The 22,041-nt window shown below is 43.4% G+C and overlaps 2 protein-coding genes across 2 annotated transcripts; one reads left to right on the top strand and one right to left on the bottom strand.

The window, feature by feature from the left end:
* Positions 1-982: 982 nt before the first annotated feature.
* hmces (5-hydroxymethylcytosine binding, ES cell specific) lies at positions 983-8,642 on the top strand. The gene is made up of 7 exons (XM_084168032.1): positions 983-1,068; positions 6,375-6,590; positions 6,738-6,881; positions 7,006-7,218; positions 7,490-7,644; positions 7,758-7,950; positions 8,262-8,642. Exons 2-7 carry the CDS (start codon positions 6,402-6,404, stop codon positions 8,460-8,462), a joined length of 1,095 nt encoding a protein of 364 aa, XP_084024158.1. The 5' UTR covers positions 983-1,068; positions 6,375-6,401; the 3' UTR covers positions 8,463-8,642.
* A 505-nt stretch (positions 8,643-9,147) lies between these two features.
* Positions 9,148-17,799, bottom strand: LOC311134377 (ras-related protein rab7-like). The gene is made up of 6 exons (XM_084168033.1): positions 17,424-17,799; positions 11,613-11,675; positions 11,358-11,484; positions 11,012-11,230; positions 10,783-10,911; positions 9,148-10,645 (listed from the first exon to the last, which is right to left on the bottom strand). Exons 2-6 carry the CDS (start codon positions 11,663-11,665, stop codon positions 10,550-10,552), a joined length of 624 nt encoding a protein of 207 aa, XP_084024159.1. The 5' UTR covers positions 11,666-11,675; positions 17,424-17,799; the 3' UTR covers positions 9,148-10,549.
* Between the last annotated feature and the right edge of the window lie 4,242 nt (positions 17,800-22,041).

The following is a 22,041-nucleotide window of genomic DNA, read 5'->3' on the forward strand; positions in this document are numbered from 1 at the left end:
ACTGTAGCTCAGTTGGTAGAGGATGGCGTTTGCAACGCCAGGGTTGTGGGTTCGATTCCCACGGGGGGCCAGTATGAAAAAATGTATGCACTCACTAACTGTAAGTCGCTCTGGATAAGAGCGTCTGCTAAATGACTAAAATGTAAATGAACTGAATGGGTCGGGAGGAAATGGAGAGAAGGTTGGAGAAGCAACAGCTGTGCTGGAATGCGAACAATATGGGTGTCGGTTCTGATGGTATGGAGCGGGAGGATGAGGGTCGAGGACCGGAATGGTCGGTAGTGGAAAGACATAGGAAGAAGAGAGATCATGATACAGAAAGCAGTGGAGTGTCTAGTAAAGAAAGCATAAAGAGGACCAAGGTAGGAAGCAAGAGTAATAGTGTGTCGGAGTGGAAAGTGGTGATGGTGTTTGATGAGACCACAGGGCCTCATTTACACCCTATCTGACTAACCAATGCCGTAGAGAAAGAGATAGGTGAAGTCAAATTAGCTTGGTTCATTGGAAATGGTAGATTAATATTTTGTGGTAGCCAGGCTCAGCAAGAGAAGATTCTGAAAGTGCTTAATGGGAAGAATATTAAAAGCCATGTCCCAGGTGCTTATGCTAGGTTGAGGGGAGTCATCACTGGGGTCCCAATATCTACATCCATAGATGATATTAAAGAAAATGTAAAGGAGGAAGAGTCATTGAGGCCAAAAGGTTGATCAGTAGGAAAGAGGGTCAAATAAGTTCAAGCTTATCAGGGCTGCTGAGGTTTGAGAAGGTTTTACCTGGAAAAGTAAAGATAGGATTCCTTAGTTTCAATGTCAGAGAATTTGTCCCATCTCAATTGCGGAGTTTTAAATGCCAACGAATGGGACACGTTGCTGTACAATGTAAAGGAAGGAAAAAATATGCCAAGATCATGATTGGTCGTACATTCCAGCACAGAAGGTGGCGGCATGCACTTAAACGTTTGTTTGCGGACTGCCATGATTTCATAGAAGAAGAAGAACCATCTGAACGCGCGGTCTGGCAAGTCGAGACAAAGTCCAGTCCAAAACAACAGACATTTCACAAACAACGGTAAATTACCACTATGTAAATACTAATATTTGGTTCTCCCATTTTTACCATGCATTGAAAGATTTGTCCGCTATCTGAAGTTGAACCGTAGCTTCCTAGGCAGTTAGCCAAAAATAAAGTTGCGTGGTTGACTTGGTAGCTAGCAAGCTAAGCGAATAGAGCTAGTTCACGTTACTGGTAGAGTGATATAGCTAGCTATTAGCTAATGCTTCTTGATTCACCGCGGAATTTTTTTCGTTTGTCAGTTCGTATACCCAATGCTTGCCAGAAAATACCGACCCTACTGTTATACTTGTTTACACTGACCTGCACTGTCATTGGGGTCGGAACTAGCCAGCAGATCCGACCCACTTGCTTACAGCTGCAATAGGGTCTGACAGCCTTCCTGTGTACATTAATGCCAGATACACATGCATGTTGCACATGTGCTTCGCAAGGCTGCAGAACGGTTTGCAGCATAGAGAAGATCATTTTCGACCTGTTTGACCAAAGATAATAATTACAACAGATGAAAGTTATTTTCCTATCAACCTAATGGTTTCACAGGCTGGCAGAGCTACCAACAGACTGGAGCGCACAATGGTTATTACAACAATTAATCTAGTTTGTTTCTATTCTTGCCACTCATCTCTAGCAAAATCAACAAATTGAATTGGCTGTTCCCATATAGAGTACTGATTTCAAATCACTAGCTTGCTCTGCATGATGGCATGCTAAACTACGCACAGAAAAGTTCTGTGTGTTAATTTTGCACTCCATTCTGTTGGCTTGTTTCGTGAAAACTAGCCAACAGGGTGCAATACCCAAGGATAGTAATGACGAATTGTCCCAGTGTCATTCTTACCAGAGACACATTTCCAGTCATTCAGCCAGTATTTTCTCCTCTCTAACTACACAATAGTCATCATAATTTGGCCTCAGTATGGTGCCAACCCCGTCATGGGGAACTTTTATGAACTTCCGTTTGTACCACCGCACGGTAAAGCAAAATATTGAATGCGGTACACAGAACGCACCGCTGCCTAGTGCGGCATCCCAAACATAGCTGCCATTAACAATTAATAACTTCTGCCGGAATGTGAAGTTTGACGCACCTGGTGGACATGAAGCTTAAGACACTGTGGAGCCGGCGCAAGATATTACTCGGAAAACGTACCTTAATCCAAGGATAAGAAATTTGTTGTACTCTGAATTGTTCCATTATCCCGACTGTTACACCAAGAAGATTGAACGACTGCTAGTTTTTTAGCAGTCGTTCAATCTTCTCTGTGTAACAGTTGGGATAATAGTACAATTCGATGTATAATGCATTTCTCATCCCTGGATTAAGGTATGTTTTCCGAGCCATATCTCGAGCCAGCTCTGCAGTGTCTTAATCTACACATGAAGCCTGTCCGACCCTAGTGCAGCTATAAGCAGGCGGGTCGGATCTGCTGGCTAGGGTCAGAAAGCGATCATGGTTACATTAAGACAGGTAGAGCCAGCACGAGATATGGGTCGGAAAACGTACCTGGAATGTAACTGTACTGCAAATTTTACCATTATCCACACTGCTCTATCATTCTTCTAGAATGGCGCTGGAGAAGATGGCTGCCGTTTTACAGCCCTCTAACCAATTCTATTATTATGTGTGTTTTTTGGCGTTATTTGTAATTTATTCTGTACATAATGTTTCTGCCACCGTCTGTTATGACCAAAAATAGTTCTGGATATCAGGACAGCGATTACTCACCTTGTATTGGACGAAGATTTTTTCTTCAACGAGTCGGACGCGAAGGATATCCTACAGACACCCGACAAGGCCCAAATCCCCGTAATTCGCATGAGAATTCGTGGACGTAGGTCGGGGTGCCTTGTAAGGATCCAACGGCGAGCGAGTAAACTGCCTCTTCCATCAATCCTATTAGCCAATGTTCAATCATTTAAAAATAAGGTAGACGACCTAAGATTACGATTATCCTACCAACGGGACATTAAAAACTGTAATATCTTATGTTTCACTGAGTCATGGCTGAACGACGACATTGATAACATACAGCTGGCGGGATATACGCTACATCGTCAGGATAGAACGGCTGACTCCGGTAAGACAAGGGGTGGCGGTTTGTGTATATTTGTAAACAACAGCTGGTGCAAAAAATCTAATACTAAGGAAGTCTCAAGGTTTTGCTCGCCTGAGGTAGAGTAGCTCATGATAAGCTGTAGACCACACTATTTACCAAGAGTTTTCTTCTATATTTTTCGTAGCTGTCTATATACCACCACAAACCAATGCTGACACTAAGACTGCACTCAATGAGCTGTATAAGGCCATAAGTAAACAGGAAAACGCTCATCCAGAGGCAGTGCTCCTAGTGGCCGGGGACTTTAATGCAGGGAAACTTAAATCCGTTCTACCTAATTTCTATGTTAAATGTGCAACCAGATGGAAAAAAAACTAGACCACCTTTACTCCACACACAGAGACGCATACAAAGCTTTCCCTCACCCTCCATTTGGCAAATCTGACCATAACTCTATCCTCCTGATTCCTGCTTATAAGCAAAAACTAAAGCAGGAAGCACCAGTGACTCGGTCAATAAAAAAGTGGTCAGATGACGCAGATGCTAAGCTACAGTACTGTTTTGCTAGCACAGACTGGAATATGTTCCGGGATTCTTCAGATAGCATTGACAAGTACGCCACATTAGTCACTGGCTTCATCAATAAGTGCATCGACGACGTCGTCCCCACAGTGACCGTACGTACATACCAGAAGCCATGGATTACAGGCAACATCCGCACTGAGCTAAAGGGTAGAGCTGCCGCTTTCAAGGAGCGGGACTCTAACCCGGACGCTTATAAGAAATCCCGCTATGCCCTCCGACGAACCATCAAAGAGTCAATACAGGACTAAGATTGAATCGTACTACACCGGCTCTGACGCTCGTCGGATGTGGCAGGGCTTGAAAACTATTACAGACTACAAAGGGAAGCACAGCCGCGAGCTGCCCAGTGACACAAGCCTACCAGACGAGCTAAACCACTTCTATGCTCGCTTCGAGGCAAGCAACACTGAAGCATGCATGAGCACCAGCTGTTCTGGATGACTATGTGATCACGCTCTCCGTAGCCGATGTGAGTAAGACTTTTAAGCAGGTCAACATTCACAAGGCCGCAGGGCCAGACGGATTACCAGGACGTGTACTCCGAGCATGTGCTGACCAACTGGCAAATGTCTTCACTGACATTTTCAACATGTCCCTGACTGAATCTGAAATACCAACATGTTTCAAGCAGACCACCATAGTCCCTGTGCCCAATGACACTAAGATAACCTGCCTAAATGACTACCGACCCGTAGCACTCACATCTGTAGCCATGAAGTGCTTTGAAAGGCTGGTCATGGCTCACATCAACACCATTATCCCAGAAACCCTAGACCCACTCCAATTTGCATACCGCCCCAACAGATCCACAGATGATGCAATCTCTATTGCACTCCATACTGCCCTTTCGCACCTGGACAAGAGGAACACCTACGTGAGAATGCTATTAATTGACTACAGCTCAGCGTTCAACACCATAGTGCCCTCAAAGCTCATCACTAAGCTAAGGATCCTGGGACTAAACACCTCCCTCTGCAACTGGATCTTGGACTTCCTGATGGGCCGCCCCCAGGTGGTAAGGGTAGGTAACAACACATCTGCCACGCTGATCCTCAACACGGGGGCCCCTCAGGGGTGCGTGCTCAGTCCCCTCCTGTACTCCCTGTTCACCCATGACTGCATGGCCAGGCACGACTCCAACACCCTCATTAAGTTTGCAGACACAACAGTGGTAGGCCTGATCACCGACAACGATGAGACAGCCTATAGGCAGGAGGTCAGAGACCTGGCCGTGTGGTGCCAGGATAACAACCTCTCCCTCAACGTGATCAAGACAAAGGAGATGATTGTGGACTACAGGAAAAAAAAGAGGACTGCGCACTCCCCATTCTCGTCAACGGGGCTGTAGTGGAACAGGTTGAGAGCTTCAAGTTCCTTGGTGTCCACATCACCAACAAACTATCATGGTTCAAACACACCAAGACAGTCGTGAAGAGGGCACGACAAAGCCTATTCCCCCTCAGGAGACTGAAAACATTTGGCATGGGTCCTCAGATCCTCAAAAGGTTATACAGCTGCACCATGGAGAGCATCCTGACTGGTTGCATCACCGCCTGGTATGGCAACTGCTCGGCCTCTGACCGCAAGGCACTACAGAGGGTAGTGCGTACGGCCCAGTACATCACTGGGGCCAAGCTTCCTGCCATCCAGGACCTCTATACCAGGCGGTGTCAGAGGAAGGCCCTCAAAATTGTCAAAGACTCCAGCCACCCTAGTCATAGACTGTTCTCTCTGCTACCGCACGGCAAGTGGTACCGGAGCGCCAAATCTAGGTCCAAAAGGCTTCTCAACAGCTTGTACCCCCAAGCCATAAGACTCCTGAACAGCTAATCATGGCTACCCGGACAATTTGCACTGCCCCCCCACCCCCACCCCGTCCCCCTTTTTTACGCTGCTGCTACTCTGTTTATTATTTATGCATAGTCACTTTAACTCTACCCACATGTACATATTAGCTCAATTACCTCGACTAGCCGGTGCCCCCGCACATTGACTCTGCACCGGTACCCCCCTGTATATAGCCTCCCTACTGTTATTTTATTTTACTGCTGCTCTTTAGTTATTTGCTTAATTTTTTTTTGCTTAACGCTTTTTAAAAATGTGTTTTACTTTGCATTGTTGGTTAAGGGCTTGTAAGTAAGCATTTCACTGTAATGTCTACACCTGTTGTATTCGGCACATGTGGCAAATTTGATTTGATTTGAAGATTGAAATACTGCTGGTTTTCCTGGAAAACTGCCCTTTTCATCCTCATGCTAGCTAGCAATAGCCACAGCAGCCATTATGGTATGGCATGTCGCGTTGAACAACAAAAAAATTGATTGGCTGACACTGCCGTTCCATAATGGCTGCGGTGGCTACTGCTAGCAAGCATGAGGATGAAAAGGGCCGTTTTCCGGGAAAACTAGCAGTATTTAAATCTTCTCGATGTATCGTTGTGCATAAAGGTAGAATTTGGAATACAGTATCATATCTCATCCCTGCATTGAGGGATGTTTTCCGACCCATATCTCGCGCTGGCTTCACGGTGTCTTAATGTAACCATGATTGTGTTCCGACCCCAGTGCAGCTCAGTGTAAACAAGCGCAATGATTGGGTCGGAATCTACTGGCAAATCCAATGCATGCATTTCATGACTGCATGTTGTTGTTTCATCAGACTGCACTGTTGACTACTGGGCTGAGGATGTGCGGGAGGACTGCATGCACCCTCGCGGCAGATGAAGTCAGCCGCGCCTCCCAGTACAGAGACCGAGGAGGGCGGCGTCGACATCCAAGGTGGAAAGATGGAAATTCGGATAAGTACCGACCTTCCTACAACAAGAGCCCCCAGTCCTTGAGCCCAGTCTTGTTGTCCCAAAGACATTTTGATAAGGTAAGTATAGATGTGCAACTGAAGCAGATCAACTGATCCTGGCCAGGGGGGCTGGATGTTTATTTTGGGGTGCGTCATTTGCGCACTGCCTGGAGGAAAATATTTGTGTATTAACCAGATGGTTCCCATCCAACCCTTTTCTCTCAGAATGCCCCAGTGGATGAATGTGTGCTGGCAGTGATGCGTTGGGGCCTGGTGCCTGCCTGGTTCCGGGAGAATGACCCAAGCAAGATGCAGTACAGCACCAACAACTGTCGCAGTGAGAGCCTGCTAGAGAAGAAGTCCTACAAGGTGTGGAGTGAGTTTGATTCATCGCCACATGAAATGCACATAACTCATTATCAACAGGGACAGCATGCATCCTCAAACGGTTTCCCTGTGTAGTAGTGAATATTTGTATACTATTTCGTTTCAGGATCCGCTGATGAAAGGACAGCGCTGTGTCATCCTGGCTGATGGCTTTTATGAATGGAGGAGGCAGGAGAAAGACAAGCAGCCCTTCTTCATCTATTTCCCCCAGACTCAAGGACCCGCTCATGTGAAAACAGAGGACCAGGATGAGGGGATACCCTTTAAGGAGGATCCACAGACATGCACTTCTGAGGAAGGCTCTGTAGACCAGAAAGAGGTGAGCTGCTGACACACACTCATGGACCATGCATCACTGAGCAAACACAGAAAACTGACAACATTCAGAGTAAGATGCTTGAGTCTGATGACACTGATGATATCCCCCATCCTTTTCCCTTTTTTGCCTCAAAAACACCTTATCACACTTTTTGACTCCATTCAGACCCATTTGTAAACTTTCTTTGTTTTTAGACTGCAGTAATGAAATAATGTGAGCATTGCCTTTTGACCATATATACCTTGCCTATTTGTGTGTCTGTCTTGTGTAGGAGGACAAAGGAGACTGTGAGTGGAGAGGATGGCGGTTGCTGACCATTGCAGGACTGTTTGACTGCTGGACTCCCCCTAGTGGTGGAGATCCCCTCTACACCTACACTGTGATCACTGTGGATGCATCCCCTAATCTTCAAGGCATCCATGACCGGTAAGGGCCTCAGTCTCAAGCATTACTCTCTCTTTGTGTAAATTGAGTATGTTCTGTGTATATGAGCGTTTGTGTATGATGTAGAATTACCAATGATTGTGATTAACATACAGGATGCCAGCGGTTCTCGATGGAGAGGAGGAGGTCAGAAGATGGCTGGATTTTGGTGCGGTGAAGTCATTAGATGCCCTTAAACTGCTTCAGTCCAAAAATACACTGACCTTTCACCCTGTCTCCTCATTTGTCAACAACTCTCGAAACAACTCCCCTGAGTGCCTGCAGCCAGTGGATCCTCAGGCTAAGAAGGTACAACTGCATGACATTTTACATTTACATTTTAGTCATTTAGCAGACGCTCTTCTCCAGAGCGACTTACAGTTAGTGAGTGCCTCATGACCTCACTACATACCCATATTTGAGATGTCTGATGATGTGTTCCAATCATTGAATAGCTCATGATCATTAGAAAGGTTATCCCAGACCGAACACTTCACATATTTACCCCAAATCTAGATTGAAATCCTTGGAAGAGGAAAAATTGATAATGGGCTCCATACCATACTACATGTTCCTCCCTGCTGCCACTTACCCCTCATCATATGCCCTTCCTTCCCCAGGAGCCCAAGCCCTCAGCCAGCAGTAAGATGATGATGGGCTGGCTGAAGAGCAGCACGCCTCCCAAGAGGAAAGAGCCAGACATTGGGGAAGTCAAAAAGGAGGGGCACACAGGAGAGACCGGGCCTGAGAAGCAGCTGAAGGTTGCAGGGCCTCTCCAACAGTGGCTGCAGGGAGCCAATAAGAAACCCAGGACCAACTGAGTGGGACAGAAACATTGACTGACTGAAAAGAGAAGGGAACAGGTTAAAAAATGTAGGCTTTGTCTTGATATTGCTGTGTGTTGATAGACATGTAAGACAGGAAATGGTTTCTGATTATTTTTGTATCTGTCTGGTATTGGTTAAAGATGATAAAGTTATTAAACATTTTACAGATTTTGATGGTTCTGGCAAGTGTTCGCCTTCACAAGTGCCCAATTTTGATATTTCTGTACGAGCAGTAGACTGAAGAATAGAAATACAGAGTGAGTGCCCCCATGCAAAACAAAAAATGTCAATGTATACTATAGATTATGTGCTGAACAAAAATATAAACCCAACATGCAACAATTTAAAAGATTTTAGAGTTACAGTTTGAGGCAGTTTATGGTAGAGAAATTAATCTCTGGCAACAGCTCTGGACATTCCTGCAGTCAGCATGCCAATTGCACACTCCCTCAACTTGAGACATCTGTGGTATTGTTGTGACAACTGCACATGTTAGTGGCCTTTTATTGTTCCCAGCACAAGGTGTACCTGTGTAATGATCATGCTGTTTAATCAGCTTCTGGATATGCAATGCCTGTCAGGTGGATGGATTATCTTAGCAAAGGAGAAATGCTCACGAACAGGGATGTAAACAAATTTGTGCACACCAATTGAGAGAAATAAGCTTTTTGTGCTTACGGACAATTTCTGGGATATTTTATTTCAGCTCATGAAACATCGGACCAACACTTTACATGTTGCGTTGATATTTTTGTTCAGTGTAGTAGAACAGCTGTGTATGAGCCTTGATAGTCACCTATACGTTACATGTTCTACTTGTATAAACACACACACACTCTCTATTCAATAACTTTTATAATTTCCTTGAAACCCAAAGACATTTTCAAACAATGTAGATTAAGTTATCATTTAATTAATAATATTAAATAAAAAAAAGTTGTGTTCTCATCATCTATGATGCAATTCAAATTCTAAACATAGTAATAATAACAATATATGAACAGACAGTAAAAGATCTGATCAGTTAAAAGAAATATCGAGCACTTGTCAACAAGAAATTTGCCAACCTGAGCTATCGGCAGAGGCATGGAAACTGACATGGTTTTTGCCTACGCTAAACGATTGACAGACTTAAAGGTTTGCACATATAGTCTTGCAACAGTTGACAGTGTAAAAATAAGACAATATAGAGGCAATAGCTAATAATAGTAATGTGTCATATTTATACGCTTGAAAAATCTCTGTCCCCTCCCCAGCTGTATCAGATAGGACGTCCTCCCTTTGATTCTCTACCCCTTGTGTCAGGTCGCAGAATGTTGACAAAATAATTTGCTGCTTGACATTGAGAAACATTGAATGTATAGGGCAGTTAGGGGACATCATTGAAGTTGGGGAGCAGAGTTAAAATCCACACTGCCTCTTCAGCCTCGACTTAAAATGTTGGTTTTTATTGTGGCTTCAAAATGAGGTGTCAAACAGGATTTGAATACGTCTACATGACAACAAAGTGCAAAAAAATGCATTGAACAACATACTCGTATGTTGGACTTGCTAGTTCACTTCCAAGCCAATTAACACATGTATCTTTGGGCAGTACATTGGCATGACCCAAACACACACTTTCACACACAATTATATAAATTACTCGTTCTGAACCTTCACAACCTCCTTTACCACTGGAACTAACCCCCCCTTTTAAATGTCATGGGATTTTATTTCCGTATGCGTGTGTGTGAGGTTGGGTGGTGCCATGGAAACAATGGTGTCTAAAAAAGTGTTTGCGTCACGAGACAGTTAAGGGGGAAATACTAAGCAGATCTCATGTTAATAAATGCTATAATATTCATCTGGGTGTTCTTTGGGCTTGGAGACTTATCTTGAGAGTAAGTGTGTGATATGTACACAGGTGTGAGTGCAGCGTGTGTGTAAAGTATATTTTTCGAGCGGAACTTGCATCTACGAAGGCCAGTGATAATATTGGGCAAAGGGGAGCACACAGTGGGGTGTGGGGGATAGGGGTTAGACAAGGCAAGACAGGGTAGCAGGGCCGACAGTTACGGCCCTGTAAGTCTGCTAGGTCCTCAGCAGCTGCAGGCCTCCGCTGATGGGTTGGCCCGTTCGTTCCTGTCCAGCTTTATCGGTTCAGGGAACTCATTGTACAACTCCACCTCTGTCTCCTAAAGGGAGAAAAAGACGAGATGGTGTTAAGCTTTTTTTGTGTGACTTCAACATGCATGGAAATCAAGATATTAATACTGTAAATACACACATGGCATTCAGCTAAGCTCTCACAAGTTCCCTTCTGACCCCCTACCTGTTTAAGAGCATTGCGTGCGATAGTCTGGAAAGCCTGTTCAACGTTGATGGCCTCCTTAGCGCTGGTCTCGAAGTAGGGGATGTTGTTCTTGCTCTGACACCAGGCCTGTGCTCGTTTAGTCGTCACCTGTCAGATACAGACAAAAAGCAGCTGTCATTCTCTGAAGGGAACACAAGCTACTTACTGCCTGAGATGCTCTGGTCTCAAACACTACATCTGGATCCACCTGTCTGTTCTCCAGGTCAATCTTGTTGCCTAGCACCACAAAGGGGAAGTTCTCAGGATCTCGCGGGCTGGCCTGGATGAGGAACTCGTCCCTCCAGCTGTCTAGAGTCTTGAAGGTGTTGGGGGCGGTCACGTCAAACACCAGCACACAACAGTCTGCCCCGCGGTAGAACGCCACGCCCAGAGACTGGAACCTCTCCTGCCCCGCTGTGTCCCAGATCTGTGACAGAGCACAGGGGAGGGGCATACACGTTTATGAAGAACAATAAAATATAGGCCTACCCATTGACCTGTACTTCAGCACAGCACTTGTGATGAGTACCTTGATAGTATCCCTTCCCCAGTACCTGCATGGTAACAAGCCTGTCATCCACCATCACTTCTTTCGTCAGGAAATCAGCTCCTATTGTGGCTTTGTACTGGTTACTGAACTTCTTATTCACATACTGGTTCATCAGCGAGGTCTTCCCAACTCTGACAAGATAGAGATTCAGGTCAGCAACAGTTATGACAGAGTGATTGGTAAACAAATATATTTTGTAACCTTTTATGATAACAGAGAAGAAGTGTAAGTGGCTGTGCAAGGTAGACAGGACACTCACCCAGAGTCTCCCAGAATGATGACTTTAAGTAGTACTTTCTTCCTAGATGTCATTGTGCCACAGCTGGGGAAATAGAAGGGGCACTAAATTAGAATGGTGGACTGACCATGTAGCATGGCTAACATCATCCATCATGATAAACACAGTATAAAAGCAGCCTATAAAGCATGCTGCCTGTGTCTTGACTGTAGAACCCCTCCCAGTGTTAAAAAGCAATGCTGTTTATGCTCTACGACGCAGGCAATATTATAATAGGCTACTACTGCAAATACTTGGAACACTTCCTTTGTGCCATGGACTACTTTGACCAGCTGCCAGCTCACCCTCACTGTAGTCATGTGGTCCAAAGCTAGTGGTCCAGTCATGGGGATTACAACACACACAGACACTGGCATGCCCGCACATGGAGACATTCAGGAACACATGTAGGCTATACACATAAACACACATAACAGTAGGCCCAAAGGTCACACGTTATACTGCCCGTCTGTCAATCAAATGTGGAACCACGCCCATTAGAAGTTGCGATTGGCCATCTGGCACAGTGTGTGTTGAAATGCTCTGAGTAGGAATAGTTCTGGGAATGTAACCAAGTACAGTTTGTCCCTCATTGGAGACTGCTTACCTAAATAAGCAACAACAAACAACAAGACTAGTCTTTAAAACTCTGCCTTCCCCTCCAACATGTTCCTCTATTTTCAATTGCACAGGACACAGGTTTGGGAGAGGAATGTAGGCTTAACGTAAACCAGAAACGTTTCAACATGTGAATGCCAGTTATGTGACTTGATCCACAGACTGTGAGAGAGAGTGGAATACACTATTCTTGTTGATAAAGTATCTCTTGCTCTCACTGACCTACATTTTCTTAACAGCATCACCATATCTCCCCAAAATAAAAAATTCACAACATTTAGGCTAAGCAAGGCTGCCATGCAGTGCCATCATTAGCACTGCTTCTCTCTCTCAAGGGGCCTCACCCTTAATGGTTACCCTAGCATTGAAACAAAGCAACCTTCATTTCAACTTAATTTTATTTCAAGCAACACAAAGTGACAATGAGGGTTCTCTGTTAAGAATGCTGCATTGACGGTAATATAATGTGCCGTTCAGAGGGGGGAACATGAACTATAAGGAAAGTTAAGACTAGACAGAAGCAGCATACAGGAGCTCATAAAACGTGACTTTATTCTCAGGAAGCAAAAACCATCTTAATCAGTTCACGTAACAGACACCAATTTATATGAACTCGTCAGGCATTACTAATCAATCACTAATGTTGCCTAACTTTATAAATACTGCACCCTCAACTTCAAAACTCCTTTGCTAGTTATACAATCATGTAACTAAGAAAATTGCTGGAAAGAACCTTAAATTATTTATTGTTTTATTGTCTTGTTGAATAGTCATGACTGGTTTGAGATATCTGTCGTAAGGCGACAGTGGCAAAGGATATCATTGCTACTTAACGCGGATCCAAGTTCGATTTTGAGATCCACTGGCGTCATTGGCGTAGGAACTGTGACAACGGGCAGCCTCTCCCTGCTTTGCTCGATGGGATATGTAGTGATTTTGCCAACACAGCCAGCTATGTATACAGTCTTGTACCCTTAACCTTTTTAAATCTGACTTTATTCAAGAAAACTTGAGAAAATAGCAATGATTACAATGAATTGCGAAAATACTTCTCACCACTTTATTCTTATCGTTAAAGTAATGACATACAGTATCAGTTCCATTATTGGTTTCACAGTAAAATGGTGTTTGTTCCAAAAAATATGCAGACAAGCATGGAAAACACCAGGATAGTATTGATTCCATATGACTGACTGGTTGATAAAGATCATGGCATAAGGAAATAAGCTATCAGGGGGGGCCAGAAACATGATGACATAGGCTACATTTCAAAACAAGCCAGGCTCTTAAATGCATTCTCATTGCTGCAGTTCTTGCACAAGCAGTTAGTTACTCAGTGTCCTATACTAGCCTAAACAGTAGCCAAAGGTTGCATCTTTAAAAGACGGTCAACGTCCACTACCTCTGCTCTCTCATTTCAATCATTGAAGGCAAAGGGAGCCAACACTGGACCATGCAGTTTGCAGTAGGCTAAGCTTTGAGTACGGAGTCCAACATTTGCTTAGAGCACACAAACACATATACTACAGCATGGAAAACAATTACATTCTAATGTGAATATTTTCCTGAGCACAGTATTAAGACAGAGTAAATCGGTATAATAAGGTTATTTGGTGTAATATAGTACAGCAAAGTTAAACTGAACTAGTTTCTCAATTTGTCAGTAAATCACACCACAAGACCTTGCATCCAAGAACCCTGACCTGGGATGTAGACCTACATAAGTGATCCATTAGACCACTCGATTATGAGGGTGGAAGATGGATGCATGGTGGCAAAAGAGGCCTAACCTCAGTCTGAACAATTAAATGAAGTATTATATAGCTTTTTTCATTTCTAACATTAATAGGGCAGTTCTCTGACTGTGGTCTGGCTGGCTGCAACCCATGACATTCGTGAGAGTTGGGTCACATGGTTCTCATCTAGAAAACAACACCAATAATGATTTATTGGTTAGTCCTATCCAGATCCTTGGGACGTCCCTTTCCTAAACCCTGACCTTAACCCCTACCCATAACCCTTACCTAAACCATTTTAAATGTCAACTTTAATGGGGTGACGTCCCAAGGAGCCAGTTTTGACTATTTTGGGGTGTATTCATTAGTCGGATTCCGTAGCAAAACATTTGGTCTGTTGCAAAATGGAAACAGTTTACTTCAAATGGAAAACGTTTTGCAACAAAAACAATCATTTATATTGGACAAATTCAGGTAGGTCCCTCCCCGTTTTTGTTCCATTTGCTTCCTAGAATAAACGCTAAACGGTTTCTGTTGCAAAAGTTTTGCAATTGCAACAGATGAAACATTTTGCAACGGAATTCGACTAATGACTACACCCCTAGTTGGCTAGCTAGGTTAGCTAATGTTACCAGTTGCTAACATAGTACTAGGCTAGCTAGCTAATGCTAATGATTACAGATGAGCACATCATACAACACTAACGTTAGCTATTTTATCAACCAGGTTAGCTAAATTGCCTAGCATGACAGCTCTAGCTAAACTCTGGATAAACTGTCTGCTTGTTTGCTAATGCTAATGTTTGCTAGTATACTACATACAGTTGAAGTCGGAAGTTTACATACACTTAGGTTGGAGTCGTTAAAACTCGTTTTTCAACCACTCCACAAATTTCTTGTTAACAAACTATAGTTTTGGCAAGTCGGTTAGGACATCTACTTTGTACAATTTTTCCAACAATTGTTTACAGACAGATTATTTCACTTATAATTCACTGTATCACAATTCCAGTGGGTCAGAAGTTTACATACACTAAGTTGACTGTGCCTTTAAACACCTTGGAAAATTCCAGAAAATGATGTCATGGCTTTAGAAGCTTCTGATAGGCTAATTGACATCATTTGAGTCAATTGGAGGTGTACCTGTGGATGTATTTCAAGGCCTAGCTTCAAACTCAGTGCCTCTTTGCTTGACATCATGGGAAAATCAAAAGAAATCAGCCAAGATCTCAGAAAAATAATTGTAGACCTCTACAAATCTGGTTCATCCTTGGGAGCAATTTCCAGACGCCTGAAGGTACCACGTTCATCTGTACAAACAATAGTACGCAAGTATAAACACCATGGGACCACGCAGCCGTCATACCGCTCAGGAAGGAGACGCATTCTGTCTCCTAGAGATTAACATACTTTGGTGCGAAAAGTGCAAATCAATCCCAGAACAACAGCAAACGACCTTGTGAAGATGCTGGAGGAAACAGGTACAAAAGTATCTATATCCACAGTAAAACGAGTCCTATATCGACATAACCTGAAAGGCTGCTCAGCAAGGAAGAAGCCACTGCTCCAAAACCGCCATAAAAAAGCCAGACTACGGTTTGCAACTGCACATGGGGACAAAGATCGTACTTTTTGGAGAAATGTCCTCTGGTCTGATGAAACAAAAATAGAACTGTTTGGCCATAATGACCATTGTTATGTTTGGAGGAAAATGGGGGTGGCTTGCAAGCCGAAGAACACCATCCCAACCGTGAAGCACGGGGGTGGCAGCATCATGCTGTGGGGGTGCTTTGCTGCAGGAGGGACTGGTGCACTTCACAAAATAGATGGCATCATGAGGAAGGAAAATTATGTGGATATATTGAAGCAAAATCTCAAGATATCAGTCAGGAAGTTAAAGCTTGGTTGCAAATGGGTCTTCAAAATGAACAATGACCCCAAGCATACTTCCAAAGTTGTGGCAAAATGGCTTAAGGACAACAAAGTCAAGGTACTGGAGTGGCCATCACAAAGCCCTGACCTCAATCCTATAGAAAATTTGTGGGCAGAACTGAAAAAGCGTGTGCGAGCAAGGAGGCCTACAAACCTGACTCAGTTACACCAGCTCTGTCAGGAGGAATGGGTCAAAATTCACCCAACTTATTGTGGGAAGCTTGTGGAAGGCTACCCGAAACCTTTGACCCAAGTTAAGCAATTTAAAGGCAATGCTACCAAATACTAATTGAGTGTATATAAACTTCTGACCCACTGGGAATGTGATAAAATAAATAAAAGCTGAAATAAATCATTCTCTCTACTATTATTCTGACATTTCACATTCTTAAAATAAAGTGGTGATCCTAACTGACCTAAGAAAGGGCATTTTTACTATGATTAAAGGTCAGAAATTGTGAAAAACTGAGTTTAAATGTATTTGGCTAAGGTGTATGTAAACTTCCGACTTCAACTGTAGCTGGCATCATAGAATTAGAATACTCTAATTTAATAGGATCTCTATAGAGGGGTTGGTAGTTTACGAAACAAAACCGACATGTGCACAAATATCAGGAAAAACAGACAGGGTTGGCTTAGCTTGATGACAACATGTAAACTATATTTTCTCTCTGAATGTTTATTGAAAACATAAATACATTTGCACAATGGGCACTTTTTTTTTTTTTTTTTTTTTAATGTTTTTGTCATTTAGCAGACGCTCGATTTACAGGAGCAATTAGGGTTAAGTGCCTTTCGGTTACTGGCACAACGCTCTTAGCCACTAAGCTACCTGCTGCCCCGTTTGTTGTCTCAAATGTACAGTTGTTTGTTAACTAGCTAGCCACAGTCAAACACCTCAAAACAAGACATGGTATCAATAACAAGATCCAATGAGCCAGCTTCTTGTCATTGTTGCTAGCTATCTGACAGTTATCAGAATCATAACACACTTTCCGGCCACATCGATGCGCGCGCATCATTTTCGTGACGTTCTCAGCCAACCCGAGTTGAGTAAGTCTAGTCACTTAACTTCACCCCTGATGGGTCTAGCTAGTAAGTTAGCTAGCTATCTATATATTTACAGAGCCATGAATTTAGAAAATAAATACTAACTAGTATGGCTCTGGACGCATACTGTTAACGCAGACATTAGCCAACAAGCTAGCAACGCCATTTGACATGTAACGTTAGCTTACTGGCTAACTAACTGTAATTGCACAATTAATTGGGACAGGACTATGGATTTTGAGTGACACAGAGAGTAGAGAAACAAGCTAACATTCGTTATATAGCTGACTTTAGACAGTGCACAGTCAGTGGCTAGTGCCCAACACCCACTGCGGGGACAATCGACCCGTTAGCTAGCTCAGTACTTAGCGTCTCTTAGCAGGCTAATTGGTAAACATTTTAAAAATACATTTTATCAAATATTTGTGCACAAAAAGAATACCGGTTACAAATCTTACCTTGATCAACCCAAACCCAGGGATGGTATATTAAAGAATGTCAAAATGGGCCTTTCGTCCTGCTGGATAAAAAACAGATGAATTCAATTTTGTCTGTCTGCCCCCCAACCTAGGCTAGCTGGATAGGCCGAGATCGGACGGAAAACTGTCTGGTGCCACCAGTGGTGGTTAGCTGCAGTCAGAACGCACGTCTCTTTAATTCTATGCAATATACTTTTAATACTAATAGGTGGCCACCTGTGTTTCCAAAGTAAGATAAATTATTAAGCGAAATGAATCCCTGCTTGTTTACTTGAAGAGGGCCTAATTCTTTATTTTTCAATCTCTTGTCACTTCCTCCAAAACAACCTCTGTGTCAGCGATCTTTGACGTCATCACAGATGTTGGATAAGACACGCCCTAAACCCTGCCCTCTTTGTACTGTATGGTTTCTTTTCAGGTCCGTGCAATCAGGGATCCTTGGGACGTCCCTACCCCATTGAAGTTGAAATGTAAAATGGTTAGGGTAATGTTAGGGTTTAGGGGTAGGGACGTCCCAAGGATCTTGGATAGCTCTGACCTTTCTTTTCATCAACAACAACATTTGTTCAGACAGCTAGCTATAGGCATTATGCAAGTTATTAAAATTAGAATTTGACCATGTGTAGCCCAGGGTGCTGTGTACTGAAGTCATCTGCCAAGAGGTCTGGATCTTTATGCCACTGCCTGCCTGGTTCTAGCACTGCGCTGACTCTGTCCCCTCAATCGTTGTCAGAAATGGGATCATCCTGCAGTCTCTTGGGCTTTTGTTGGAAGTGAGCATCTGTTCATAGTGGGGTTTATGCATGGTCCGCCTCTCAAGAGAGGGGGAATAATGTCGCTTTTCCCTGTCACTCCCTGTATTCATTGGTCTGGAACTTTATGGAACAAGAGATCTGCTTGGCTGCTACTCTAATTTATATACCATCATGGTTCAAAGTCTACTCCAACACTATTCTCAATGGAAGCTTCACTGAAAGTGTTTTATTCTAAGAGTCATAGATAGGCTGAATTTGGGTCCGGGAAACCGGCCGGCCCATGTGTCTAGGCCTAGGCTAGAAAGTCAGCTAACTTATGGATTGACTTTCTTCAGTAGTATTTTTTGTTATTCACCTCTATGAAAATGTAGCATAACGACTCACACTAAATTCTTCCGCGGCTCTGTCGTTTGCTACATACTTTACTTGTATACATACTTTACATTGCGGAGAAGAAACTAACGTCCATGGGTGTGGTGTAGCGTTTGGCAAGGAGTCTGGGTAGCCAGGCAAATTAAAACCCTATGGCCTATTTAAACATGAGTCAATGAAGCTTGAGTGATATTCCATCTCTATTCTGGTCATTTTCAACTAAAGTTAGTTGTAGCTAGCTACACACAGACCTAAAAGGTAAATCTGTCATAACTAAATGTGTTAGGTATTTTAACATTTAAAAAATGGTACACCATTTTTATTTATTTATTAATACTTAATCAGTCGTCTTCCTCAAATGAAGGTGATGATGCCACAATCTTTGTGAGAGGGAGGGTATCTGATTGCATTGGTACTCGTGGCAGACACTTCATTCAGGATAAATGGAGTTAGCCCCGAGTTAGCCTGCTCCGGAGCGGGTTAGTTCTGAAGGATTCGTTGCCATAGAAATGTACCTGGCTAAAAGGTGACCCATTTTCGTATGACCAGTTATCCTTACCCTGTAAGCAGTATATGGACAAGGTATGACAGCAGTCCATTTTTTGGTTTTGTTTACCTGGCCGCTGTCATTTGTGGCACCAATTCAATGCATTGGAGTACCTATACTATATATTTTTTGTGCTTCATGTAAGAAGCTGTATGTTTTTCTATGCTTCTTGTTTCCTGTTGCGACTTGTAATAAACCAGATTAATTTTTTGATGAATTCTTATTTTTTTAAAGTTAATTTTACCCCCCTTTTTCTCCCCAATTTCGTGATATCCAATTGCGATCCAATTACAATCTTGTCTCATCGCTGCAACTCCCTAACGGGCTCGGGAGAGGCGAAGGTCGAGTCATGCGTCCTACGAAACATGACCCGCCAAACCGCGCTTCTTGACACCCGCCTGCTTAACCCGGAAGCCAGCTACACCAATGTGTTGGAGGAAACACAGTTCAACTGACGACTGAAGTCAGCCTGCAGGCGCCCGGCCTGCCACAAGGAGTCACTAGAGTGCGATGAGCCAATGGGACATTGGCCACTGCCTTTTGTGACACAGCCTGGGATCGAACCCAGGTCTGTAACAAGCAACACTGAACAGCAACACTGAAGCATGCATGAGAGCACCAGCTGTTCCGGTCGACAGTGTGATCACGCTCTCCATAGCCGATGTGAGCAAGACCTTCAAACAGGCCAACATTCACAAGGCACGGGGCCAGACGAATTACCAGGATGTGTATTCAGAGCATGTGCGGACCAACTGGCAAGTGTCAACACTGACATTTTCAACCTTTCCCTGACCGAGTCTGTAATACCTACATGTTTCAAGCAGACCACCATAGTCCCTCCACCCAAGAAAGCGAAGGTAACCTCCTGAAATGACTACCGCCCCGTAGCACTCACGTCGGTAGCCATAAAGTGCTTTGAATGGCTGGTCATGGCTCACATCAACACCATCATCCCGAAAACCCTAGACCCACTCCAATTCACATACCACCCCAACAGATCCACAGATGACACAATCTCAATCACGCTCCACACTGCCCTTTCCCACCTGGACAAAAGGAACACCTATGTGAGAATGCTGTTCATTGACTACAGTTCAGCGTTCAACACCATAGTGCCCACAAAGCTCATCACTAAGCTAAGGACCCTGGGACTAAACACTCCCCTCTGCAACTGGATCCTGGACTTCCTGACGGGCCGCCCCCAGTTGGTAAGGGTAGGCAACAACACATCTGCCACGCTGATCCTCAACACGGGGGCCCCTCAGGGGTGCGTGCTTAGTCTCCTCCTGTACTCCCTGTTCACCCACGACTGCGAGGCCAAGCACGACTCCAATACCATCATTAAGTTTGCTGACGACACAACGGTGGTAGGCCTGATCACAGACAACGATGAGACAGTCTATAGGGAGGAGGTCAGAGACCTGGCAGTTTGGTACAAGGACAACAACCTCTCCCTCAATGTGAGCAAGACAAAGGAGATTATCATGGACTACCGGAAAAGGAGGGCCGAAAATTGTCAAAGACTCCAGCCACCCATGTCATAGACTATTCTCTCTGCTACCGCACGGCAAGCGGTAATGGAGCACCAAGTCTAGGTCCAAAAGGTTCCTTAACAGCTTCTACCCCCAAGCCATAAGACTGCTGAACAATTAATCAAATGTCCACCTGGACTATTTACATTGACCCCCCCCCCACACTGCTGCTACTCACTGTTTATTATCTAAGCATAGTCACTTTACCCCTACCTACATGTACAAATTACCTCGACTAACCTGTACCCCCGCACATTGACTTGGTCCCAGTACCCCCTGTATATAGCCTCATTATAGTTATTTTATTGTGTTACTTTTTATTTAATTTTTTACTTTAGTTTATTTAGTAAATATTTTCTTAACTCTATTTCTTGAACTGCATTGTTGGTTAAGGGCTTGTAAGTAAGCATTTCACGGTAAGGTCTACACCTGTTGTATTCGGCGCATGTGACAAATAAAATTGGATTTGATTTAGTGACACCTCAAGCACTGCGATGCAGTGCCTTAGACCGCTGCGGCACTCGGGAAGCCATTTTTGTTTGACTTTATCTGCAACTGCTCTTCTCTTTCATTTAAGTACAGCATTTAATAGAAGAGTATTTAAATTTAATTTGGGGAGTAGCTGGTTTAATGTAGCCCCATATAAGGTCTGTGTGGCAGCCTGCATCTGGCCCACCTTTAGACCGGCAGCCTAGCCGGGAACTGAGCTGTACCTTTGTGCAGTATGTGGGCCAGACCTGGGGCGCACCTTTTTATTTTACAATTGATTTGCACTATATGGTCCAGATCAGTAAAAATACTTTAAAGTACTACTTAAGTCGTTTTTTTGCGTATCTGTACTTTACTTTACTATTTCTATTTTTCACAACTTTTACTTTTACTCCACTACATTCCTAAAGAAAATAATGTACTTTTTACTCCATACATTTTCCCTGACACCCAAAAGTACTCGTTACATTTTGAATGCTTAGCAGGACAGGAAAATTGTCAAATTCACGCACTTATCAAGAGAACATCCATGGTCATCCTTACTGCCTCTGATCTGGTTGACTCACTAAACACAAATGTTTCAGTTGTAAATTATGTCTGGTTTGCTTAATATAAGGAATTTGAAATTATTTATCATTTTACTTTTGATATTTAAGTATATTTTAGTAATTACATTTACTTTTGATACTTAAGTATATTTAAAATAAATACTTTTACTCAAGTGGTATTTTACTGGGTGACTTTCACTTTTACTTGAGTCATTTTCTATGAAGGTATCTTTTACGCAAGTATGACAATTTACGCAAGTATGACAATTGAGTACTCAAGTATGACAATTGAGTACTTTTTCCACCACTTCCACAACCCAACACCTTCTGTCAGTGGCGAAATTACACGTATGC

This window comes from Coregonus lavaretus (genome assembly GCF_964263955.1).
Source record: "Coregonus lavaretus genome assembly, chromosome: 8".
NCBI classification, from domain to species: domain Eukaryota; kingdom Metazoa; phylum Chordata; class Actinopteri; order Salmoniformes; family Salmonidae; genus Coregonus; species Coregonus lavaretus.